Source organism: Pseudorca crassidens, chromosome 6 (genome assembly GCF_039906515.1).
Source record: "Pseudorca crassidens isolate mPseCra1 chromosome 6, mPseCra1.hap1, whole genome shotgun sequence".
Taxonomy (NCBI): Eukaryota; Metazoa; Chordata; class Mammalia; order Artiodactyla; family Delphinidae; genus Pseudorca; species Pseudorca crassidens.
Window position 1 is genome coordinate 127,703,752 of NC_090301.1, and position 21,390 is coordinate 127,725,141.

General features: G+C 41.2%; 1 protein-coding gene across 5 annotated transcripts in view; it reads right to left on the minus strand.

The window, feature by feature from the left end:
* The window catches only part of OCA2 (OCA2 melanosomal transmembrane protein), a 257,209-nt gene that overhangs the window by 151,470 nt on the left and 84,349 nt on the right, over positions 1-21,390 (minus strand). For all 5 annotated transcript variants that reach the window (XM_067739915.1, XM_067739910.1, XM_067739912.1 and 2 more), the window contains 5 exons: positions 17,088-17,159; positions 15,787-15,852; positions 12,929-12,985; positions 5,653-5,777; positions 2,527-2,665 (listed from right to left, as the gene is read on the minus strand). In XM_067739915.1, the coding sequence (XP_067596016.1) occupies positions 2,527-2,665; positions 5,653-5,777; positions 12,929-12,985; positions 15,787-15,852; positions 17,088-17,159 (459 nt within the window). The remainder of the gene's footprint in view (positions 1-2,526; positions 2,666-5,652; positions 5,778-12,928; positions 12,986-15,786; positions 15,853-17,087; positions 17,160-21,390) is intronic.

Below are 21,390 nucleotides of genomic sequence, written 5' to 3' on the forward strand. Positions count from 1 at the left end.
TTACCTCAGGAATGCAAGGATTCTTCAATGTATGCAAATCAAACAATGTGATAAACAATATTAACAAATTGAAGGAGAAAAACGATATGATCATCTCATTAGATGCAGAAAAAGCTTTTGACAAAATTCAATACCCACTTATGATAGAAACCCTTCAGAAAGTAGGCATACAGGGAACTTATATCATCATAATAAAGGCCATGTATGACAAACACAGCCAACATCGTTCTCAGTGATGAAAAACTGAAAACATTTCCTCTAAGATCAGGCACAAGACAAAGTTGCCCACTCTCACCACTATTATTCAACATAGTTTTGGAAGTTTTAGTCACAGCAATCAGAGAAGAAAAAGAAATAAAAGGAATCCAAATTGGAAAAGAAGAAGTAAAATTGCCACTCTTTGCAGATGACATGATACTATACATAGAGAATCCTAAAGATGCTACCAGAAAACTGCTAGAGCTAATCAATGAATTTGGTAAAGTAGCAGGATACAAAATTAATGCACAGAAATCTCTTGCATTCCTATACACTAATGGTGAAAAATCTGAAAGAGAAGTTAAGAAAACACTCCCATTTACCATTGCAACAAAAAGAATAAAATACCTAGGAATAAACCTACCTAGGGAAACAAAAGATCTGTATGCAGAAAACTATAAGACACTGTTGAAACAAATTAAAGATGATACCAACAGATGGAGAGATATACCACGTTCCTGGATTGGAAGAATCAACATAGTGAAAATGACTATACTATTCAAAGCCATCTCCAGATCGAATGCAATCCCTATCAAACTACCAATGGCATTATTCACAGAACTAGCACAAAAATTTTCAGAATCTGTATGGAAACACAAAAGACCCCGAATAGCCAAAACAATCTTGAGTAAGAAAAACAGAGCTGGAGGAATTAGGCTTCCTGACTTCCAACTATACTACAAAGCTACAATAATTAAGACAGTACGGTAATAAAACTTAAAAGCTTTTGCACAGCAAAGGAAACCATAAACAAGATGAAAAGACAACCCTCAGAATGGGAGATAATATTTGCAAATGAAGCAATGGACAAAGGATTAATCTCCAAAATATACAAGTAGCTCATGCATCTCTATCAAAAGAACAATTAACCGAATCCAAAAATGGGCAGAAGACCTAAATAGACATTTCTGCAATGAAGATATACAGATTGCCAACAAATATATGAAAGGATGCTCAACATCACTAATCACTGGAAAAATGCAAATCAGAACTAGAATGAGATATCACCTGACACCGGTCAGAATGGCCATCATCAAAAAATCTACAAACAATTAATGCTGGAGAGGGTGTGGAGAAAAGGGAACCCTCCTGCACTGTTGGTGGGAATGTAAATTGTTACAGCCACTATGGAGAACAGCATGGAGGTTCCTTAAAAAACTGAAAATAAGGCTTCCCTGGTGGCGCAGTGGTTGAGCGTCTGCCTGCCGATGCAGGGGACACGGGTTCGTGCCCTGGTCTGGGAAGATCCCACATACCACGGAGCGGCTGGCCTCGTGAGCCATGACCGCTGAGCCTGCGCGTCCGGAGCCTGTGCTATGCAACGGGAGAGGCCACAACAGTGAGAGGCCCGCATACCACCAAAAAAAAAAAAAAAAAAACTAAAAATAGAACTACCATATGACCCAGAAATCCCACTACTGGGCATATGCCCTGAGAAAACCATAATTCAAAAAGTGTCATGTACCACAATGTTGACTACAGCTCTATTTACAATAACCAGGACATTGAAGCAACCTAAGTGTCCATTGACAGATGAATGGATAAAGAAGTTGTGGCACATATATACAATGGAATATTACCCAGCCATAAAAAGAAATGAAATTGAGTTATTTGTGGTGAGGTGTGTGTACCTAGAATCTGTCATATGGAATGAAGTAAGTCATAAAGAGAAAAACAAATACCGTATACTAACACATATATATGGAATCTAAAAAAAATTAAAAAATAAAAAAATAAACCAGGTTCTGAAGAACCTGGGGAAGGACAGGAATAAAGATGCAGACATAGAGAATGGACTTGAGGACACGGGGATGTGGAAGGATAAGCTGGGACAAAGTGAGGGAGTGGCATTGACATATATAAACTACCAAATTTAAAATAGATAGCTAGTGGGAAGCAGCTGCATAGCACAGGGAGATCAGCTCAGTGCTTTGTGTTCATCTAGAGGGGTGGGAGGCAGATGCAAGAGGGAGGAGATATGGGGATATATGTGTATGTATAGCTGATTCACTTTGTTATACAGCAGAAACTAACACACCATTGTAATGCAATTATACTCCAATAAAGATGTTTAAAAAAAAGAATGAAATCAATTCAGACCACTTAACTCTAAATTAGCAGATCAGTCACCTAACTTCCCACTCTCAAGATGACCAAAAGCACTTCATATGAAGAAGTGACATCCATTTAGGGTAAAATTTTATTAAGTGTGCAGGTAAGCTGCACACTTATATTTATTGGAAGCAACTCTGTTATACTGATACATACCATTTTCCTCAACTCCTCGTTGGAAACAATAATGACATTTGGTGGGTCCCCAATGGCAGTGGCAGCTCCTCCAATGTTTGTGAAGATCACTTCTGCAATCAGGACTTGTCTTGGATCAAGATTGAGCACCTCACACAATCTGTCATGAATGGAGGAAAATGAAAACAGTCCCACTATTCACATTGTGAATTGCCCATGTGAGACTTAATTTTTTTTAAAGCATTTGCTTGTACAAGGGAGGCATGTGTGTGCATGTGCTTGTGCACATGTGCACACACACTCACACACCTGTGAGAAGAGCAATGTTGAGGGGTAAAAAACGACAATAGTGCTACAGAGCTACTGGATAAATTTGACTCTCAGCATTAGATTTCTCTGAAAATTAACATAAAACCCATCTGAACCATCCATGTGAAAATATACTCCTGCCTCGCCCCCACAGGTCTGGAGGAAGCACTCAGGGTGCAGGACCCTGTGCAGGGAAGGCCCTGGCACAGATGAATGCATCTTTGCCACCAGACCCCTCTGAATAGGATGAGGCTAGAGCATAAAGCACCGCCACCCAGTGTCTCACACCATGCCTGCCAACCTAGCTCCATACCCACCTTACACTTTTCAAATGCTGAGGCCCTAAGCTTAATATTAACAAGGAGCGCACACTCTACAGCAGTGGTTCTCCACCTTGGCTACACACTAGATTTGTCTGGGAATCTTGACAGTCTTGCTGCCCAGCTCACAACAGATCAATCCCTGGGCCTGGGCCTGGGCAGCAGCGTTTAGAGCTCCGCAAGTAGGTCCACTGAGCCCACAGTTGAGAAAAGCCTACTCTAAAGAAAGTTTAGGAAATACCTCATGGTATTTCCTCCTCCACCTGCCCATCACATTGCCCACTTCCTTACAGAAGCCAGGCCTGGGTGTGGAAGTTGGCAGTGAAGGGTGTCCCTGCTGCATTCAAGGGTCCTTTTTTTTTTTTTGGCCACTCCACGGCATGCAGGATCTTAGTTCCTTGACCAGGGATTGAACCCATGCCCCCTGCAGTGGAAGCGTGGAGTCTGGGAAGTCCCTCAAGGGTCCTTTCTACCACCTCCCAGCTCAGATCACAGCCAGCAGCTCTTCCGAGGGGGACTGGCCTACAGAACCGTGTGGAAGCTGAGAAGGGAGCAGTGTCCAGGGACCAGGGACAGGGATGAATCCAAAAAAGAGTAACAGATCCCAATCAGCAGCAGAAGCTATCAGCTTAGGATGCACCGGCTCTGCTTCTAGCAAGAAAAGGATTAGTGCATGCTAACCAGCAATGCCAGATCTGGCTGTTTAACTGTAAAGACTAGCGCTACCCAATCCAGACAAAGGCAGAAGAAATGTGATTAAGTTTATAGAGTCATGAAGAATATGATAGTATAAACAGTGAATCTGAGCATGCCAACATTTCAATCTTGAAAGATGTAATTTTTAGACTAATAAATGGAATTGCTATTCTCACATAAAATTACAAAGCCAGGGCTTCCCTGGTGGTGTAGTGGTTGAGAGTCCGCCTGCCGATGCAGGGGACGTGGGTTTGTGCCCTGGTCCGAGAAGATCCCACAGGCCATGGAGCGGCTGGGCCCATGAGCCATGTCCGCTGAGCCTGCGCGTCTGGAGCCTGGGCTCCGCAACGGGAAAGGCCACAACAGTGAGAGGCCCGTGTACCAAAAAAAAAAAAAAAATTACAAAGCCAGTTCCTAGAACACTAAGGATATAAACAAATCCCAGCAAGGCTGAGACAACCCTCAGCTGCCCAGGTTATACAGGGATGCTGAGAACGTGTGTGCCATCATCAGAGAGTGCAGTGACATGCTGGAATCTGGCACATTGTGAGATGATTTTCAAACCAGTGTCAGCAGCAGAGTTGCCCTGGTTGAAGTGGGGTGGGTGTGAACTGCCTCTTGCCCCCTGAGGTGTCCTAGGGGCAGGGTTGGTTTTAGCATGTGCTACAGTTTACAACGCCCTCCATCCCGCATTTACCCCCAGAAGAACCCTTAGGTACTGGGAGGTGCTATGCTCCCTGTGCAGGCATGCTGAGTCCAGCGTCCCTCCCCCTCAAATCTATATTTGCACGTGGGCCATGACAATGTAGTCAAGCTTGCAGAAGCCTGAGCAACGGACTGACTTGTGACACTGCAGGCCAATCCGTGGGGTGCTGCCCGCCGTCTGATCCTCTCTAACCTTCATTCTCCTCTCCCCACCCCACACTCCAACTCCCTCCTCCTCTGAGGGTCACTACTCTTCCAACAACAAAGGTGTTGCCCAGAATTAGTCCTGAGCTCTGGAAGTAGCCCCTCGCTGGTGACATTGAACTTGCTGTGTCTCATGCCTCAAGTGCAGCAGAATCTCTTATCTGGCAGAATCCTCAGAACACTAGTTTGGGTTAATCTCTTTGATGGCACAACCCAGATCAGTGCAGCTGAAGTGATTTGTCTAAAGGTCCTCACTACCTAGCTTCCCAGAAACCACCAGCCATACCTGTGTCCCCTCAGTCTCCCGAGGAGCAGCCAGCACCAGCACATGATGGGTCTAAGCAGGGGAAGACCATGATATGCTGGGAACCATCTTTAAAATAAGGAACATAAAGTCTAGATACAAGTGTACATCCATGACCTTGGAAGGGGCTGCACAATGACAGGCTGAAGCCCAATCCCCAGGAGGCTCCTGGTGATCAGCCTGTGCTGCTCGGTGAATGTCAAACAAAGGAAGTGGATGGAATTAAAAGGAGCAAAATAGAATCAAACCAAATTTCTCTTTCCCAAAGTTGCCTTTCAAGGCCTTGCCAGGTCCAATCCTTCCACGAGGAGCCTGCCAGAGCAGGACAGCAGCCCCACCTCCCGCTCTCTGGCTGAGTGCCCCACGGAGCCCATGGACCAGAACTCCTGGCCCCTGATGGTCTGTCCCACAGTACACAAAGGCCCATGTGTGCTGACTTCTGCAGCATTTCTGCAACCACCACTGCCACTGTCACAGCCGTGCACACAGAGCCACAGTCCCAGTGGGTGTGCAGGTCGGACCCAAGCACACGGGTGAAGGGCAAGGTCAGCAGCCAGCATGCGCTGCTGTGAGCCTGGCCTGATGCCCACACGGTGCCACTTTGCCTACCTTATGGTCACGGGAGTGAAGAGGAGCGCTGTGGTGACGTTGTCCAGGAAGGCAGAAAGGACGGCGACAATGAGACACAACATGATGATCATGGCCCACACTCTTCCCCGGGACAGTTTGTATGCCTGCAGCGCAATAAAGAACAAGCCAGGATGAGCAGGGTCAAAGAACAGATGCAACATTTCATTAGGGTCTCTAAAACTAAGGTCTAAATAAACATTGCATGGAGGATTAAAACTTAGACCCACAAACTCCTAAATCTGCTGAGATGAGGCAGTAATGGCTGGACCTGGACGTTCTAAATCCACCCTGGCCTATGTTCCTTCCCTCAGATTCTCCTTCTTGGTGCCCTGTGGTGGTCAATCTGTCACAAGGTGACGGCCTGTCACCCCTGCATCCCCTAGTCTTTTACACACTCTTTTTGGTTGGACAGCTTGGGCTGTGAATTTGGGATCCACCTGACCCTAGAGTCTGCTGATCTTTGGAGATCTAGGGATTACTTTCAGTACCAAGGTATTGTGAGGAAGAGGCCAGATAGTACCTGGGAGGTGCAAGGTGGTGCACAAAGATGGCAAAAATCACAGAATTGTTCTATCATTCAAGGTTTGGAAAGGACTTTGTAAAGTAAATATTTTTTTAAAAGAAATTTTCAGTTTCAAATTTTAAAAAGTCAAGCCCAGCACTAGTCTTTCGTTAGCAGAGCACGACAAGATGTCTTCCTGCCAACCCTGAGTAATAGGACCAATACAAATTCTTTGTTTGTTTTTGTAACAGATTTATTGGAGTATAATTGTTTTAAAAGGTTGTGTTAGTTTCTGCTGTATAATGAAGTGAATCACCTATATGTATACATGTATCCCCATATCCCCTTCCCCTTTTTTTTTTTTTTTTTTCCCGGTACGCGGGCCTCTCACTGTTGTGGCCTCTACCGTTGCAGAGCACAGACTCGGGACGCGCAGGCTCAGTGGCCATGGTTCATGGGCCCAGCCGCTCCACGGCATGTGGGATCTTCCCGGACCGGGGCACGAACCCGCGTCCCCTGCATTGGCAGGTGGACTCTCAACCACTGCGCCAACAGGGAAGCCCTCCGCTTCCTCTTGCGTCTCCCTACCACACTCCCTATCCCATCTCTCTAGGTGGTCACAAAGCACCAACCTGATCTCCCTGTGCTATGCAGCTTCTTCCCCCTAGCTATCTATTTTATATTTGGTAGTGTATATATGTTAATGCTACTCTCTCACTTCATCCCAGCTTACCCATCCCTGACCTGTGTTCTCAAGTCCATTCTCTACATCTGCATCTTTATTTCTGTCCTGCCTCTAGGTTCTTCAGAATGATTTTTGTTTTGAATTCTATATATATGTGTTAGCATACAATATTTGCTTTTCTCTTTCTGACTTGCTTCACTCTGTATGACAGATTCTAGGTCCATCCACCTCACTACAAATAATTCAATTTCATTTCTTTTTATGGTTGAGTAATATTCCATTGTATATATGTGACACATCTTCTTTATCCATTCATCTGTCAATGGACACTTAGGTTGCTTCCATGTCCAGGCTATTGTAAATAGTGCTACAATAAACATTGTGGTACATGACTCTTTGAATTATGGTTTTCTCAGGGTATATGCCCAGTAGTGGGATTGCAGTGTCATTTGGTACTTCTATTTTTAGTTTTTTAAGGAACCTCCATACTGTTCTCCATAATGGCATTCCCACGAACAGTGCAAGAGGGTTCCCTTTTCTCCACACCCTCTCCAGCATTTATTGTTTGTAGATTGTTTGATGATGGCCATTCTGACCGGTGTCACGTAATAACTCATTGCAGTTTTGATTCGCATATCTCTAATGATTAGTGATGTTGAGCATCCTTTCATGTGTTTTTTGGCAATCTGTATATCTTTTTTGGAGAAATATTTATTTAGGTTTTCTGCCCATTTTTAGATTGGGTCGTTTGTTTTATTGATATTGAGCTGCATGAGCTGCTTGTATAGTTTGGAGATTAATCCTTTGTCCATTGCTTCATTTGAAAATATTTTCTCCCATTCTGAGGGTGGTCTTTTAGTCTTATTTATGGTTTCCTTGGTTGTGCAAAAGTTTTTAAGTTTCAGTAGGTCCCATTTGTTTATTTTTGTTTCTATTTCCATTTCTCTAGGAGGCGGGTCAAATGGATCTTGCTGTGATTTATGTCATAGAGTGTTCTGCCTATGAGTTTCCTCTAAGAGTTTTATAGTGTCTGGCCTTATATTTAGGTCTTTAATCTATTTTGAGTTTATTTTTGTGTATGGTGTTAGGAAGTGTTCTAATTTCATTCTTTTACATGTAGCTGTCCAGTTATCCCAGCACCACTTTTTGAAGACGCTGTCTTTTCTCCATTGTATATTCTTGCCTCCTTTATCAAAGATACGGTGACCATATGTGTGTGGGTTTATCTCTGGGCTTTCTATCTTGTTCCATTGATCTATATTTCTGTTTTTGTGCCAGTACCATACTGTCTTGATTAATGTAGCTTTGTAGTTTAGTCTGAAGTCCAGGAGCCTGATTCCTCCAGCTCCATTTTTCTTTCTCAATATTGCTTTGGCTATTCGGGGTCTTTTGTGTTTCCATACATATGCCGAAATTTCATGTTCTAGTCCTGTGAAAAATGCCATTGGTAGTTTGATAGGGATACATTGAATCTATAGATTGCTTTGGGTAGTATAGTCATTTTCACAATGTTGATTCTTCCAATCCAAGAACATGCTATATCTCTCCATATGTTTGTATCATCTTTAATTTCTTTCATCAGTGTCTTATACTTTTCTGCATACAGGTCTTTTGTCTCCTTAGGTAGGTTTATTCCTAGGTATTTTACTTTTTTGTTGTAATGGTAAATGGGAGTGTTTCCTTAATTTCTTTCAGGTTTTTCATCATTAGTGCATAGGAATGCAAGAGATTTCTGTGCATTAATTTTTTATACTGCTACTTTACCAAATTCATTGATTAGCTCTAGTAGTTTTCTGGTAGCATCTTTAGGATTCTTTATGTATAGTATTATTTCATCTGCAAACAGTGACAGTTTTACTTCTTCTTTTCCAATTTCTCTGATTGCTGTGGCTAAAACTTCCAAAACTATGTTGAATAATAGTGTTGAGAGTGGGCGACCTTGTCTTTTTACTGATCTTAGAGGACGGTTTCAGTTTTTCACCATTGAGAACGATGTTGGCTCTGGGTTTGTCATATATGGCCTTTATCACATTGAGGTGGGTTTGCTCTATGCCTACATTCTGGAGGGATTTTATCATAAATCGGTGTTGAAATTTGTCAAAAATTTTTTCTGCATCTATTGAGATGAGCATATGGTTTTTTCCTTCAATCTGTTAATATGGTTTATCACATTGATTGATTTGCATATATTGAAGAATCCTTGCATTCCTGCGATAAACCCCACTTGGTCATTGTGTATGATCCTTTTAATGTGCCATGGGATTCTGTTTGCTTGTATTTTGTTCAGGATTTTTGCACCTATGTTCATCAGTAATATTTGCCTGTGGTTTTCTTTTTTTGTAACATATTTGTCTGGTTTTGGTATCAGGGTGCTGGTGGTCTCATAGAATGAGTTTGGGAGTGTTCCTCCCTCTGCTATACTTTGGAAGAGTTTGAGAAGGATAGGTGTTAGCTCTTCTCTAAATGTTTCATAGAATTCGCCTGAATCCATCTGGTCCTGGGCTTTTGTTTGTTGGAAAATTTTTAATCACAGTTTCAATTTCAGTTCTTGTGATTGGTCTGTTTATATTTTCTATTTCTTCCTGGTTCAGTCATGTAAGGTTGTGCTTTTCTAAGAATTTGTCCATTTCTTCCAGATTGTCCATTTTATTGGCATATAGTTCTTGTAGTAGTCCCTCATTATCCTTTTTATTTCTTGCAGTGTCAGTTGTTACTTCTTTTCGTTTCTTAATCTGTTGATTGGAGTCTTCTCCCTCTTTTTCTTGATGTGTCTGGCTAATGGTTTATCAATTTTGTTTATCTTCTCAAGGAACCAGCTTTTAGTTTTATTGATATTTGCTATTGTTTCTTTCAGTTCTTTTTCATTTATTTCTGATCTGATCTTTATGATTTCTTTCCTTCTGCTAACTTTGGGGTGCTTTTCATTCTTCTTTCTCTACTTGCTTTAGATGTAACGTGAAGTTGTTTGAGATGTTTTTTGTTTCTTGAGGTAAGATTGTCTTGCTATAAACTTCCTTCTTAGAACTGCTTTTGCAGCATCCCATAGGTTTTGGGTTGTCGTGTTTTCATTGTCATTTGTTTCTAGGTATTTTTTGATTTCCTCTTTGATTTCTTCAGTGATCTATTTGTTATTTAGTAGTGTATTGTTTAGCCTGCATGTGTTTGTATCTTTTACAGTTTTTTTTTCTGTAATTGGTATCTAGTCTTATAGCGTTATGGTCGGTAAAGACACGAGACAATTTCAATTTTCTTAAATTTACCACAGCTTGATTTGTGACCCAAGATATGATCTATCCTGGAGAATGTTCCATGAGCACTTGAGAAGAATGTGTATTCTGTTGTTTTTGGATGTAATGTCCTATAAATATCAATGAGGTCCATCTTGTTTAGTGTATCATTTAAAGCTTGTGTTTCCTTATTTATTTTCATTTTGGATGATATGTCCATTGGTGAAAGTGGGGTGTTAAATTCCCCTCCTATGATTGTGTTACTGTCGACTTCCCCTATTATGGCTGTTAGCATTTACCTTATGTATTAAGGTGCTCCAATGTTAGGTGCATAAATATTTACAATTGTTATATCTTTTTCTTTGTATTGATCCCTTGGTCTTTATGTAGTGTCCTTGTCTCTTTTAATAGTCTTTATTTTAAAGTCTATTTCATTTGATATGAATATTGCTACTCCAGCTCCCTTTTGATTTGCATTTGCATGGAATATGTTTTTCCATCCCCTCACTTTCAGTCTGTATGTGTCCCTAGGTCTGAAGTGGGTCTCTTGTAGACAGCATATATATGGGCCTTGTTTTTATATCCATTCAGGCAGCTTATGTCTTTTGGTTAGAACATTTAATCCACTTACCTTTAAGGTAATTATCAATATGTTTTTTGCTATTACCATTTTCTTAATTGTTTTGGAGTTGTTATTGTAGGTCTTTTCCTTCTCTTTTGTTTCCTGCCTAGAGAAGTTCCTTTAGCGTTTGTTTTAAAGCTGGTTTGGTGGTGCTGAGTTTCTTTACTTTTGCTTGTCTGTAAATGTTTTCATTTCTCCATCAAATCTGAATGAGATCCTTGCTGGGTAGAGTAATCTTGTTTGTAGGTTTTTCTCTTTCATCACTTCAAGTATGCCCTGCCACTCCCTTCTGGCTTGCAGTTTCTGCTGAAAGATCAGCTGTTCACCTTATGGGGAGTCCCTTGTATATTATGTGTTTCTTTTCCCTTGCTGCTTATAATATTTTTTTTCTTTTTAATTTTTGATAGTTTGATTAATATCTGTCTTGACATGTTTCTCCTTGGACTGATCCTGTATGGGACTCTCTGAGCTTCCTGGACTTGACTGACTATTTCCTTTCCCATGGTAGGGAAGTTTTCAACTATAATCTCTCAAATATTTTCTCAGAGCCTTTCTTTTTCTCTTCTCCTTCTGGGACCCCTATAATTTGAACGCTGGTGGGTTTAATGTTGTCCCAGAAGTCTCTGAGACTGTCCTCAATTCTTTTCATTCTTTTTTCTTTATTCTGCTCTGTGGTAGTTAGTTCCACTATTTTATCTTCCAGGTCACTTATCCATTCTTCTGCCTCAATTATTCTGCTATTGATTCCTTCCAGAGAATTTGTAATATCATGTTTTGTGTTGTTCATCAATGCTTGTTTGCTCTTTACTTCTTCTAGGTCCTTGTTAAACATTTCTTGTATTTTCTCCATTCTATTTCCGATATTTTGGATCATCTTTACTATCATTACTCTGAATTCTTTTTCAGGTAGACTGCCTATTTCCTCTTCATTTGTTTGGTCTGGTGGGTTTTTACCTTGCTCCTTCATCTGCTGCATATTTCTCTGTCTTCTCATTTTGTTTAACTTACTGTGTTTGGGGTCTCCTTTTTGCAGTTTGAAGGTTCATAGTTCCTATTGCTTTTAGTTTCTGCCTCCAGTTGGTGAGGCTGGTTCAGTGACTTGTGTAGGCTTCCTGGGGGGGGGGACTGGTGCTTGTGTTTTTGTGGGTGGGGTGGATCTTGTCTCTCTTGTGGTCAGGGCTGCTTCTGGTGGTCTGTTTTGGGTTGTCTGTGAACTTAGTATGATTTTAGGCATCCCCTCTGCTAATGTGTGGTGTTGTGTTCCTGTCTTGCCAGTTGTTTGGCATGGGGTGTCCAGCACTGGAGATTGCTGGCTGTTCGTGGAGCTGGGTCTTCACATTGAGATGGAGAGTTCTGAAAGAGCTCTCGCCATTTGATATTATGTGTGGCTGGGAGGTCTCTGGTGGTCCAATGCCCTGAACTTGGCACTCCCACCTCAGAGGCTCAGGCCTGACACCAGGCCGGAGCACCAAGACCCTGTCACCCACATGGCTAGGTCAAGTGAAAGAGGCCCTAAACCATCAAAAGCTATATCCAATATCCAGCTGGGAGATCTGAGCGGCATGGCCATGGGCTCATCTGTGGTATGGCTGCTGGGCGCAGGCCGGGTTTTCAGCCAGGACCAGTACAAATTCTGCCAGTCAGAACTTGCTGGTGGATTCCTCAGGGTATATGGGGGTATATGTATACGTATAGCTGATTCACTTCGTTATACAGCAGAAACTAACACAACAATGTAAAGCAATTATACTCCAATACAGATTTTTTTAAATAATTAATTAATTAAATACAGTAAAGAAAAAAAAGGAATGTTTATATGCTTAATGTTTAGAAAGTAATCATTGAAATTATTTCACCAAAAAGTGGAGTAGTCAGAAGCTGATGATTTAAAATATTTGGATACTCTGAAGTGCAAAACAGTTTTGGTGCATAGCTCTCAACCTGCCAATTTGAACCCTATCATACAAACACTCAACTCTAGTACTCTTCTCCTTGATCCTCTTCTTTGGTTATTTGTTGAGAAGCTGAAAGTGTTACTCAGAGGCACCTAAATTAGCACAGCAACTATGTCCAGCTTTTCAGCAGTGATTTTGAAAAGGAGGACAGAATTTTAAAAGATTTGCTTTAAGTGGTAGTTTTATTCACTAAATATGTAATGGTGGAAAAATAAATATGTCAATTAATTAATACATAACTATTAAATGCCACATCAAACTTACCTTTACAGCACAATAATCAAAAAATCCAGTCTCTGAAAATATGGCTACTAAAATCATCTGTGGGGAAAAGAGAAACAGGAGACAAGGAGAATGTTTCAGCATTCAGCACCATCCTGAAATGACACCAGAGTTACCCCTTTCAAATCTGACCTCTGGCCTCTGCGTGAAAGCTACCACCTCATCAAGCTTCTCACTCTCTTGATGAGTGTGGTTCACTTACTAACTCCCTGAATCAAGCCCCTTGCTAGTGGGTTTGCACCTCTATATTTGTCCAGGGATATGTGCCCAAGGTACATTATCATTCCATCTGATCTTGACAGTGAACACTGTGTTATAATTACTCTCTGTCTTATAGACCAGGAAACTGGCAGGCAGAGATAGAAGGTGACTCACTTACAGTCACAAAGCTAGAAACAGGGAATGAAATGGGACAGAATGTGGCCTTCTACACCTAAATGTCCACACAAGCAACAATTCAATGTTTTAAGACTTTTAAACTGGCTTAAATTTTGTTTCCTAAAATAATTTAATAGATTTTTATCACCAATTTGATCAAGACAAGCAAATAAGAGTAGTTACATGGAAACGATTATTCTCTGGGTTCTATATGAACCCAGAAGGCCTACTCACTTGTGTTTTTCTACTGATGACACTGAGTTGGTGAGCATAATCATCCTAGATCGTAACAAAAAGTAATGTCCCATTTATTCTAAGTCTAATCAACCAGACATTTCAACCAGCCTGAACTTTCTGGAAGATTCTCTATTCTACCTCCTTAGATGGTGACGTATAACGTGCTGAATTTGGAGTGAGAAGATGCAGGTTCAAATATCAATTCTGCTACTTAGGAGTAATGTAACTTTGAACAAAAAATTTAATTCTCTGTACTTTGGTTTTCTCACCTCATCTCTGAATGTCTGTTCCTTGTAAGGTTGTTGTGAAAATTCAATAGCATTATGTAAACTAAAGTATTTAGAAAAGAGTGGGCCCAATGCTGTCTTTCAAATAAACAGTGAAAAACAAAAGTGCCCAAAAATTAATATAGACTCAGTACAGATATCTACCTTGTCTAGCATGACCAACGATATTCATCCTAACCCAAATGGCCACTGTGAGGCCATTTATAGAATGTGGAGCTTCACACACCAATGGAAGTTTCACATGAACGTGGATGGGTAGGTCCTGTGTGGTCTTCCACTGTCATGGTGAAGCTGTTCCACACGTCAGCTGCCAGAACCACCCAAGAGATGCTGGAACTCAGGGACTGGGTAAGTGACTGGCATGCAGCAGGGTGGAAAAGGCAGGGGCCTAGTTATATAGACTGTCTCTGCAAAGTTCTACCGATTCCATTTGAGAAAAAAAATTAAACCACTCATTTTAAAAATCCTAACCACCCCCAGTAGCTCCAAATGTAACTATATTGAGAAGGTAATTAAAGTGAAGCTCTGGGCTTCTGTGGTGGCGCAGTGGTTGAGAGTCTGCCTGCCAATGCAGGGGACATGGGTTCATGCCCCAGTCCGGGAAGATCCCACATGCCGCGGAGTGGCTGGGCCCGTGAGCCATGGCTGCTGAGCCTGCGCATCCGGAGCCTGTGCTCCGCAACAGGAGAAGCCACCAACAGTGAGAGGCCCGAGTACCACAAAAAAAAAAAAAAAAGTGAAACCCTAACCCAGTATGACTGGTGACCTTATAAGAAGAAGAGATGAGGACACAGATATGCCCAGAGGGACAATCATGTGAGGACATAGGGAGAAGATGATCATCTACAATTCAAGGAGAGAAGCCTCAGAGGAAACCAACCCTGCCAACACCTTGATCTCAGACTTCCAGCCTCCAGAACTGTGAGGAAATACAGTTCTGTTGTTTAAGTCACCCAGTCTGTGGTACTTTATTATGTCAGCCCCAGAAAACTAATATACCAATCATTTAAGTTTTTTTAAAAACCTATTTTATAAGCCATCTGGTATGCCTTCCTTCTTCCTTCCATAGGCCCAAACGCTATACACTTCAGGACCCAATACATTCGTTCCTCTATGAAGCCTGAGTTCAGACCACTGACCTTCCTCCCACTCCACCCACAGAGTAGGCAGCCACTTTGGGTCACACCGAAGCCTAGAGCAGCAGGGCCCTCCATGGTGCTAGGGCAGAAAGAATATTAGCAAGGAGGTGAGGGCATGTGGTGACCTGCTTTACACAGTGTGAGTCTTCTAGCCCTGAGAGGAAACACCCTCCTCAAATCACTCAGCTGCTGTGGGTCTGTTCAAGAGTGCAATAGCCGTTCCCACTGCTGTTCAGACCCCTGTCAAATTCCACTTATTCCAGTTAAGTTTGTTTATGGCTCATGTACCACACTAGCCCACTAGTGTGTCTTAAAGTTCCCTTCCTACAAGTTCATTTGGTGACACTCTTCATAGCACACAGTAGAGGGGCCGCTTGAAAATGTCTGTTTAACAGCAAATATACAAACAATTACTTAGGGACAATTTCTTCATTTCTTCCTTTATCCATATAATTAAAGGTACTTTTCCAATCACTGAAAAACTTAAATTGTTCATCTCTTTAGGATATTCCATTTTATATTTTAAGTACAGTAACTTTTAAAAATTTCTAAATTTTCTGAATGGCAAGATTATTTCACTGTCAGACAGGCCTTAGGCTGAAATTTTACAACTAACTAATCAGAGCACCAATCACTCCATTCCTCCTCAGGAGAAATCAGCTAGACCTGCACAAACACTTCTCAATCAAGCCCTAATTGTCAAGCATCACAGTGTCTTTAAGAGTCAGCAGTGGCAAAAGAGAAGGTCCAAGGTTACAGCAAGCTTGGGACCCTGTCCCACTGGGAGGACTGTCATTACCATGCCAAACAGCAGGGCCAGCGTCTCAAAATCAATCCACTCCACCACGTGGGTCAGGCTAGGTCTCTGCAATCAAAGCACAAATTTGCCAATTAGTCCTGGGCATCATCCTCCTGGTGATAAACTGTAAATATGTGCCACCCTTTACAGAAAACCCACTCATTGGACCAGAGTCGAAAGTCACACCATCTGCTTGCCTTTGAAATCAGATTATATCATCACTGAAAAACACTCGTGACCCAAAGCATAATAACGTCAAACCTATGCACTTGACAATTAAAAAAAAGCAGATTTATTAAGCCCCGTCCATGTCCTTAAGGGAAGGTAGAATCATGGGGGACTGGGAACCCAGACTGGGAACTGAGGGCACTTGGAGAGCCTGGTTGTTGGAAAAGGACTGCACAGTGGTCCAGGGAGGTTCCTGCAGCACAAGCCATGTGCTACGTCAGTGATTTCTAGAATTAAATAACTACTACTACACTACTCCTTAACAATTAATAAAAATAACAGTGGTTTATGTGTAAGTTTTAGGATGCTGGGACATTTTACCCTTAGAGTTAGTGTTTGTTTATACCAACTCTAGTCAAGAAAAAGAAAATAAAAAAACAATAAATAACTAACTGAACATAGCCCCACATAGCCCCAGTTATTATTCTTTGGTTGACTGACTGCCCTTTAGTAGCACTTTTCAGAATAATTCCTGAAATTCTACAGAGTTGCTTTCAATCCTAAGTTCTGTATGTTGCCACCTTGGTCAGTTCCAGCACTACTCCTCAAGATGGAGGCTCCAAAGGCCTCCATCTCTAGTGGGCACTTGGCTTCTCTTGCTTCCCTACATTCATTCCAATGTCCCTGCAGGATGGACCACACGCAGACCCTGAGGGGGTGCTATTCCCCCCAGACTTGCACATCCAGGGACCTCCTGATGTCTGCAGGACAGAACCCCAAACTCACTGTCTCCCACCTCTCTGCTCCAGCCAGGATGGCCTCTTTTAGTTTCCATGGGCTGACAGTACATAGGGCCAGCTCTAACATAATTCAACTGCATGACCTGGGAAAATGCTTGACCACCATGAGTCAAGCGTTTCCTCAGCTAGGGTGGAGAATAACACCACTGGGATGTGTGTGATAAAGTCAAATGTTAATTACTCATCAATGCTGTAAAGTTCATGTCACTAATGGGAAATGTGAAAGAGTATATTTAAAAAGTAAAATCACCAGCTAATGCCTAATTCTTGGACTGTCTTTGAATCTGACACTCTATTGAGTGCTAAGCCATTGACTCAAAATGTTACACTTACATCTCCAATCACAGCCAGCGCTGCTAATGCTGCAAGGGAACCCAACATGGCTGCCAGTGTTCTGTGAACAATCTGGAAAGAAACATAGAAAATTACTGCATTCTAATCCACAGGACATTAAAACACACAGAAAGGGACTTCCCTGGTGGTGCAGTGGCTAAGTTTCCACGTTCCAATGCAGGGGAAGTGGGTTTGATCACTGGTTGGGGAATTAAGATCCCACATGCCACAGGAAAACTAAGCCCACATGCCACAACTAGAGAGCCCATGTGTTGCAACTACAGAGCCCATGCACTCTGGAGCCTGCACACCGCAACTACTGAGCTTATGCACTCTGGAGCCTGTGCACCACAACTAGAGAGAAGTCCACATGCCACAATAAAGAGCCCACAAACCACAACGAAAGATCCCACGTGCCCCAACCAAGACCCAATGCAGCCAAAAATAAATAAATAAATATTTTTTAAAAATAAATAAAACACACAGAAGCCTCTATTGGTATAAGTATTTGTGAAGATTGGCCATTTTATACCATATCTATTAAGACAATAAATAAATCATGAGTTTCTTTGTTTCAGAGTCTGGATGCCCTAGAGACACACACAACCATCACCAGTCTGCTTTCTAAAGAAAGATTTCCAGCATAATTAGATGATCCTGAAGTAGAAGCTCGATAAAGTTTGTTCTATAAGGAAGCCTGCAGTAAATTATCATTAATTATTTACCATATAATCCATAGGCAACTGGAGAATTAGTTCCACAATATAAATCAATTCTGCCCAATTACTAAGACTGTTATAAAATGCTTAATCTAATTGAAACTTCAGTATTACCACTGAACCATGAAAATACTTTTTCTATTTAATTATAATTCAAGTGGGCATGGAATTTCTAAGGCAAAATATAAAGAAAGGTAAGGATGCAGAGAATTTGAAAGCCTCAAACATTGCTGGTGTGAATGTAAAATGGTGCACCCTGAGCCGCAGCTGTTACCTTGGACCCCAGAGACTGTTGCCACTGCTGCTAAGGGTCCTGTGTGCAAGGCAGGTCTCTTCCCACACCTTCCCATAAGCCTCTGCAGCCAGCCACTGCCTTCCAACTTCCCTGGAAGAACACATGGCATGCCTTGGGCTCTTGCAACTTCATGCCAGCCTCTGCGGCCCACAGGCACTCCCCGCACATCCCAATTATGACTGCTATATCCCTCCCTCAGCCCCAACATGAGTGAGCAAGGGAGCCCTAATCAGCCACTGCTTTTGCCTCTTCTTAGGTGGGGAACGGATGCCTGAGGGAAGCCCACACGCAGAGGGGGGGCCAAAACCAAGGCTGAAACCCAGGAGCAGTGTGACCAAAGATGAGAAAGGGAAATATCCCTGTGCAGCTGCAGGAGCAGTGGATTAAATCCCCGCAATCAGCTGGATAAACCCTGCAACTGTGGAATACCTGAATAGACAATGAGGGTTCCCAGAATTGAGGCTGCAGACTTTGGGGGCAACTGTGGACTTTGTGGGCAAGTACACATGGGTCAAGATCATAGTATGAGCTGACCCCACAGTGCCCACAGCAGGTCCAGAGAACTACCTAGGAGTATTGGAGGATTTCCTGGGTAGGCAGGGATTGGCTGTGGCTCACTGTGGAGGCAAGGACACTGACAGCTAAGGCCACAGGAAAATATCACTACTTTTGTTTTGTTTTATTTTGTTTTTCGGTTCTGTTGTTCTTTTTCTTTATTATTATTATTCTTTAATTTTACTTTTCTCTTTACTTTTTCTTTTCTTTTTATGCTTTTATTTTTAACATATTTTTATTTATTTTTTCCTAATTCTACTGTACTTTTTCATTATATTGTTTTTTTCTTGTTTGCTTTTTTCCTTTGCTTTGCTTTCATTTTATTTTTAACTATATTTTACATTTTTCTATTTTTACTTTACTAGTTTGTTGTTTTGTATTTTTTCCTTCTGCTTTCATCTTTCTTTGTCTTTACATTTTTTTGGATAGTTTTTGTGTGTTTGTTTTATGCTTTCATTGCCTTTTTTAATTAGCTTTCTGCATTTGATATGTTTCTGGTTTTATGTTTGTGTTAGTTTAGTTTTTAGTGTTTCTTTTCATTTTTGAAATTGTTTACTGGTTTGGTTACTCTCTTCTTTCTTTTCTCTTTTTTTTTTCTTTTTGTGAGTGTTTGTATATATGTTTCTTTGTGTGATTTTTGTCTGTTTGGTTTTGCTTTTACCATTTGTCTTGGGGTCTCATCTGTTCATTTTAGGGGGATCTTTTTTAGTTTTGGTTTTGTTTTGTTTTGTTTTGTTTTTACTTCTTATTTTTCTTGTGCACTGTGTGGCTTGCAGGGTATTGGTGTGCTGGCTGGGGGTCAGGCCTGAGCCTCTGAGGTGGGAGAGCCAAGTCTAGGACATTGGACTACCAGAGAACACCTGGGTCCATGGAATATTTATTGTTGAGATCTCTCCCAGAGGTCTCCATCTCAAAACTAAGACCCAGATCCAGCCAGCAAGCTGCAGTGATGACTGCCTCACACCAAACAACTAGCAAGACAGGAAAAAAACAAAACCCACCCATTAGCAGACAGGCTACCTAAAGTCATACTAAGCTCACAGACACTGCAAAACAGACCAATGGACATGGCCCTTCCAATCAGAGGGACAAGATCCAGCTCACCCACCAGAACAGAGGTTCCAGTCCCCTCCACAAGGAAGCCTACACAAGTCGCTGGACCAACCTCACCAACTGGGCACAGACAACAGAATTAAAAGGAACTATGACTCTACAGCTTGCAGAAGGAGACCAAAAACACAGTAATTTAAACAAAATTAGGAGACAGAGAAATATGCAACAGATGAAGAAGCAAGGTAAAAACCCACCAGACCAAACAAATGAAGAAGAGATGGGCAGTCTAACAGAAAAAGAATTCAGAGTAATGATAGTACAGATGATTCAAAATCACAGAAATAGAATGGAAAAAATATAATAAACATTTAACAAGTAACTAGAAGAACTAAAGAACAAATAAACAGTGATGAACAACACAATAACTGAAATTTAAAATACCCTAGAAGGAACAAATGGCAGAATAACTGAGGCAGAAGAACGAATGAGTGACCTGAAAGATGAAATGGTGAAAATAACTGCCAAGGAGCAGAAAAAGAAAAAAGAATGAAAAGAATTGAGGACAGTTTCAGAGAACTCTGGGACAACATTAAATGCACCAACATTCAAATTATAGGGGTCCCAGAAGAAGAAGAGTAAAAGAATGGGGCTGAGAAAATATTTGAGAGATTATAGTTGAAAACTTACCTACCATGGGAAAGGAAATAGTCAATCAAGTCCAGGAAGCTCAGAGAGTCCTATACAGGATCAGTCCAAGGAGAAACATGCCAAGACACATATTAATCAAACTATCAAAAATTAAATACAAAGAAAAAATATTAAAAGCAGCCAAGGAAAAGCAAGAAATAACATACAAGGGAATCCCCGTATGGTTAACAGCTGATCTTTCAGCAAAAACTCTGCAAGCAAGAAGGGAGGAGCAGGATGTATTTTAAGTGATGAAAGGGAAAAACCTACAAACAAGATTACTCTACCCAAAAAGGATCTAATTTAGATTGGACTGGAGAAATTACAACCTTTACAGACAAGCAAAGTTAAGAGAACTCAGCACCACCCAACCAGCTTAACAACAAATGATAATGTAACTTCCCTAAGTGGGAAACACAAGAGAAGGAAAAGACCTATAAAAAAAAAAAAAAAACCCAAAACAATTTTTAAAATGGTAATAGGAACATATATATCAATAATTATCTTAAATGTAAATGGATTAAATGCTCCAACCAAAAGACAAAGACTGTCTGAATGGATGTAAAAACAAGACCCGTATATATGCTGTCTACAAGAGACCTACTGCAGATCTAGGGACACATACAGACTGAAAGTGAGGAATGGAAGAAGATATTCTGTGCAAACGGAAATCAAAAGGAAGCAGGAGTAGCAATACTCATATCAGAAAACATGGACTTTAAAATAAAGACTATTACAAGAGACAAGGAAGGACACAAAATAATGATCAGGGGATCAATGCAAGAAGAAGATACAACAATAGTAAATATTTATGCACCCAAAATAGGAGCACCACAATACTTAAGGCAAATATTAACAGCCATAAAAAGGAAACTCGACAGTAACACAATAATAGTAGGGGATTTTAAAACCCCACTTACACCAATGGAGAGATCATCCAAACAGAAAATAAATAAGAAAACACAAGCTTTAAATGACACATTGGATCAGATGG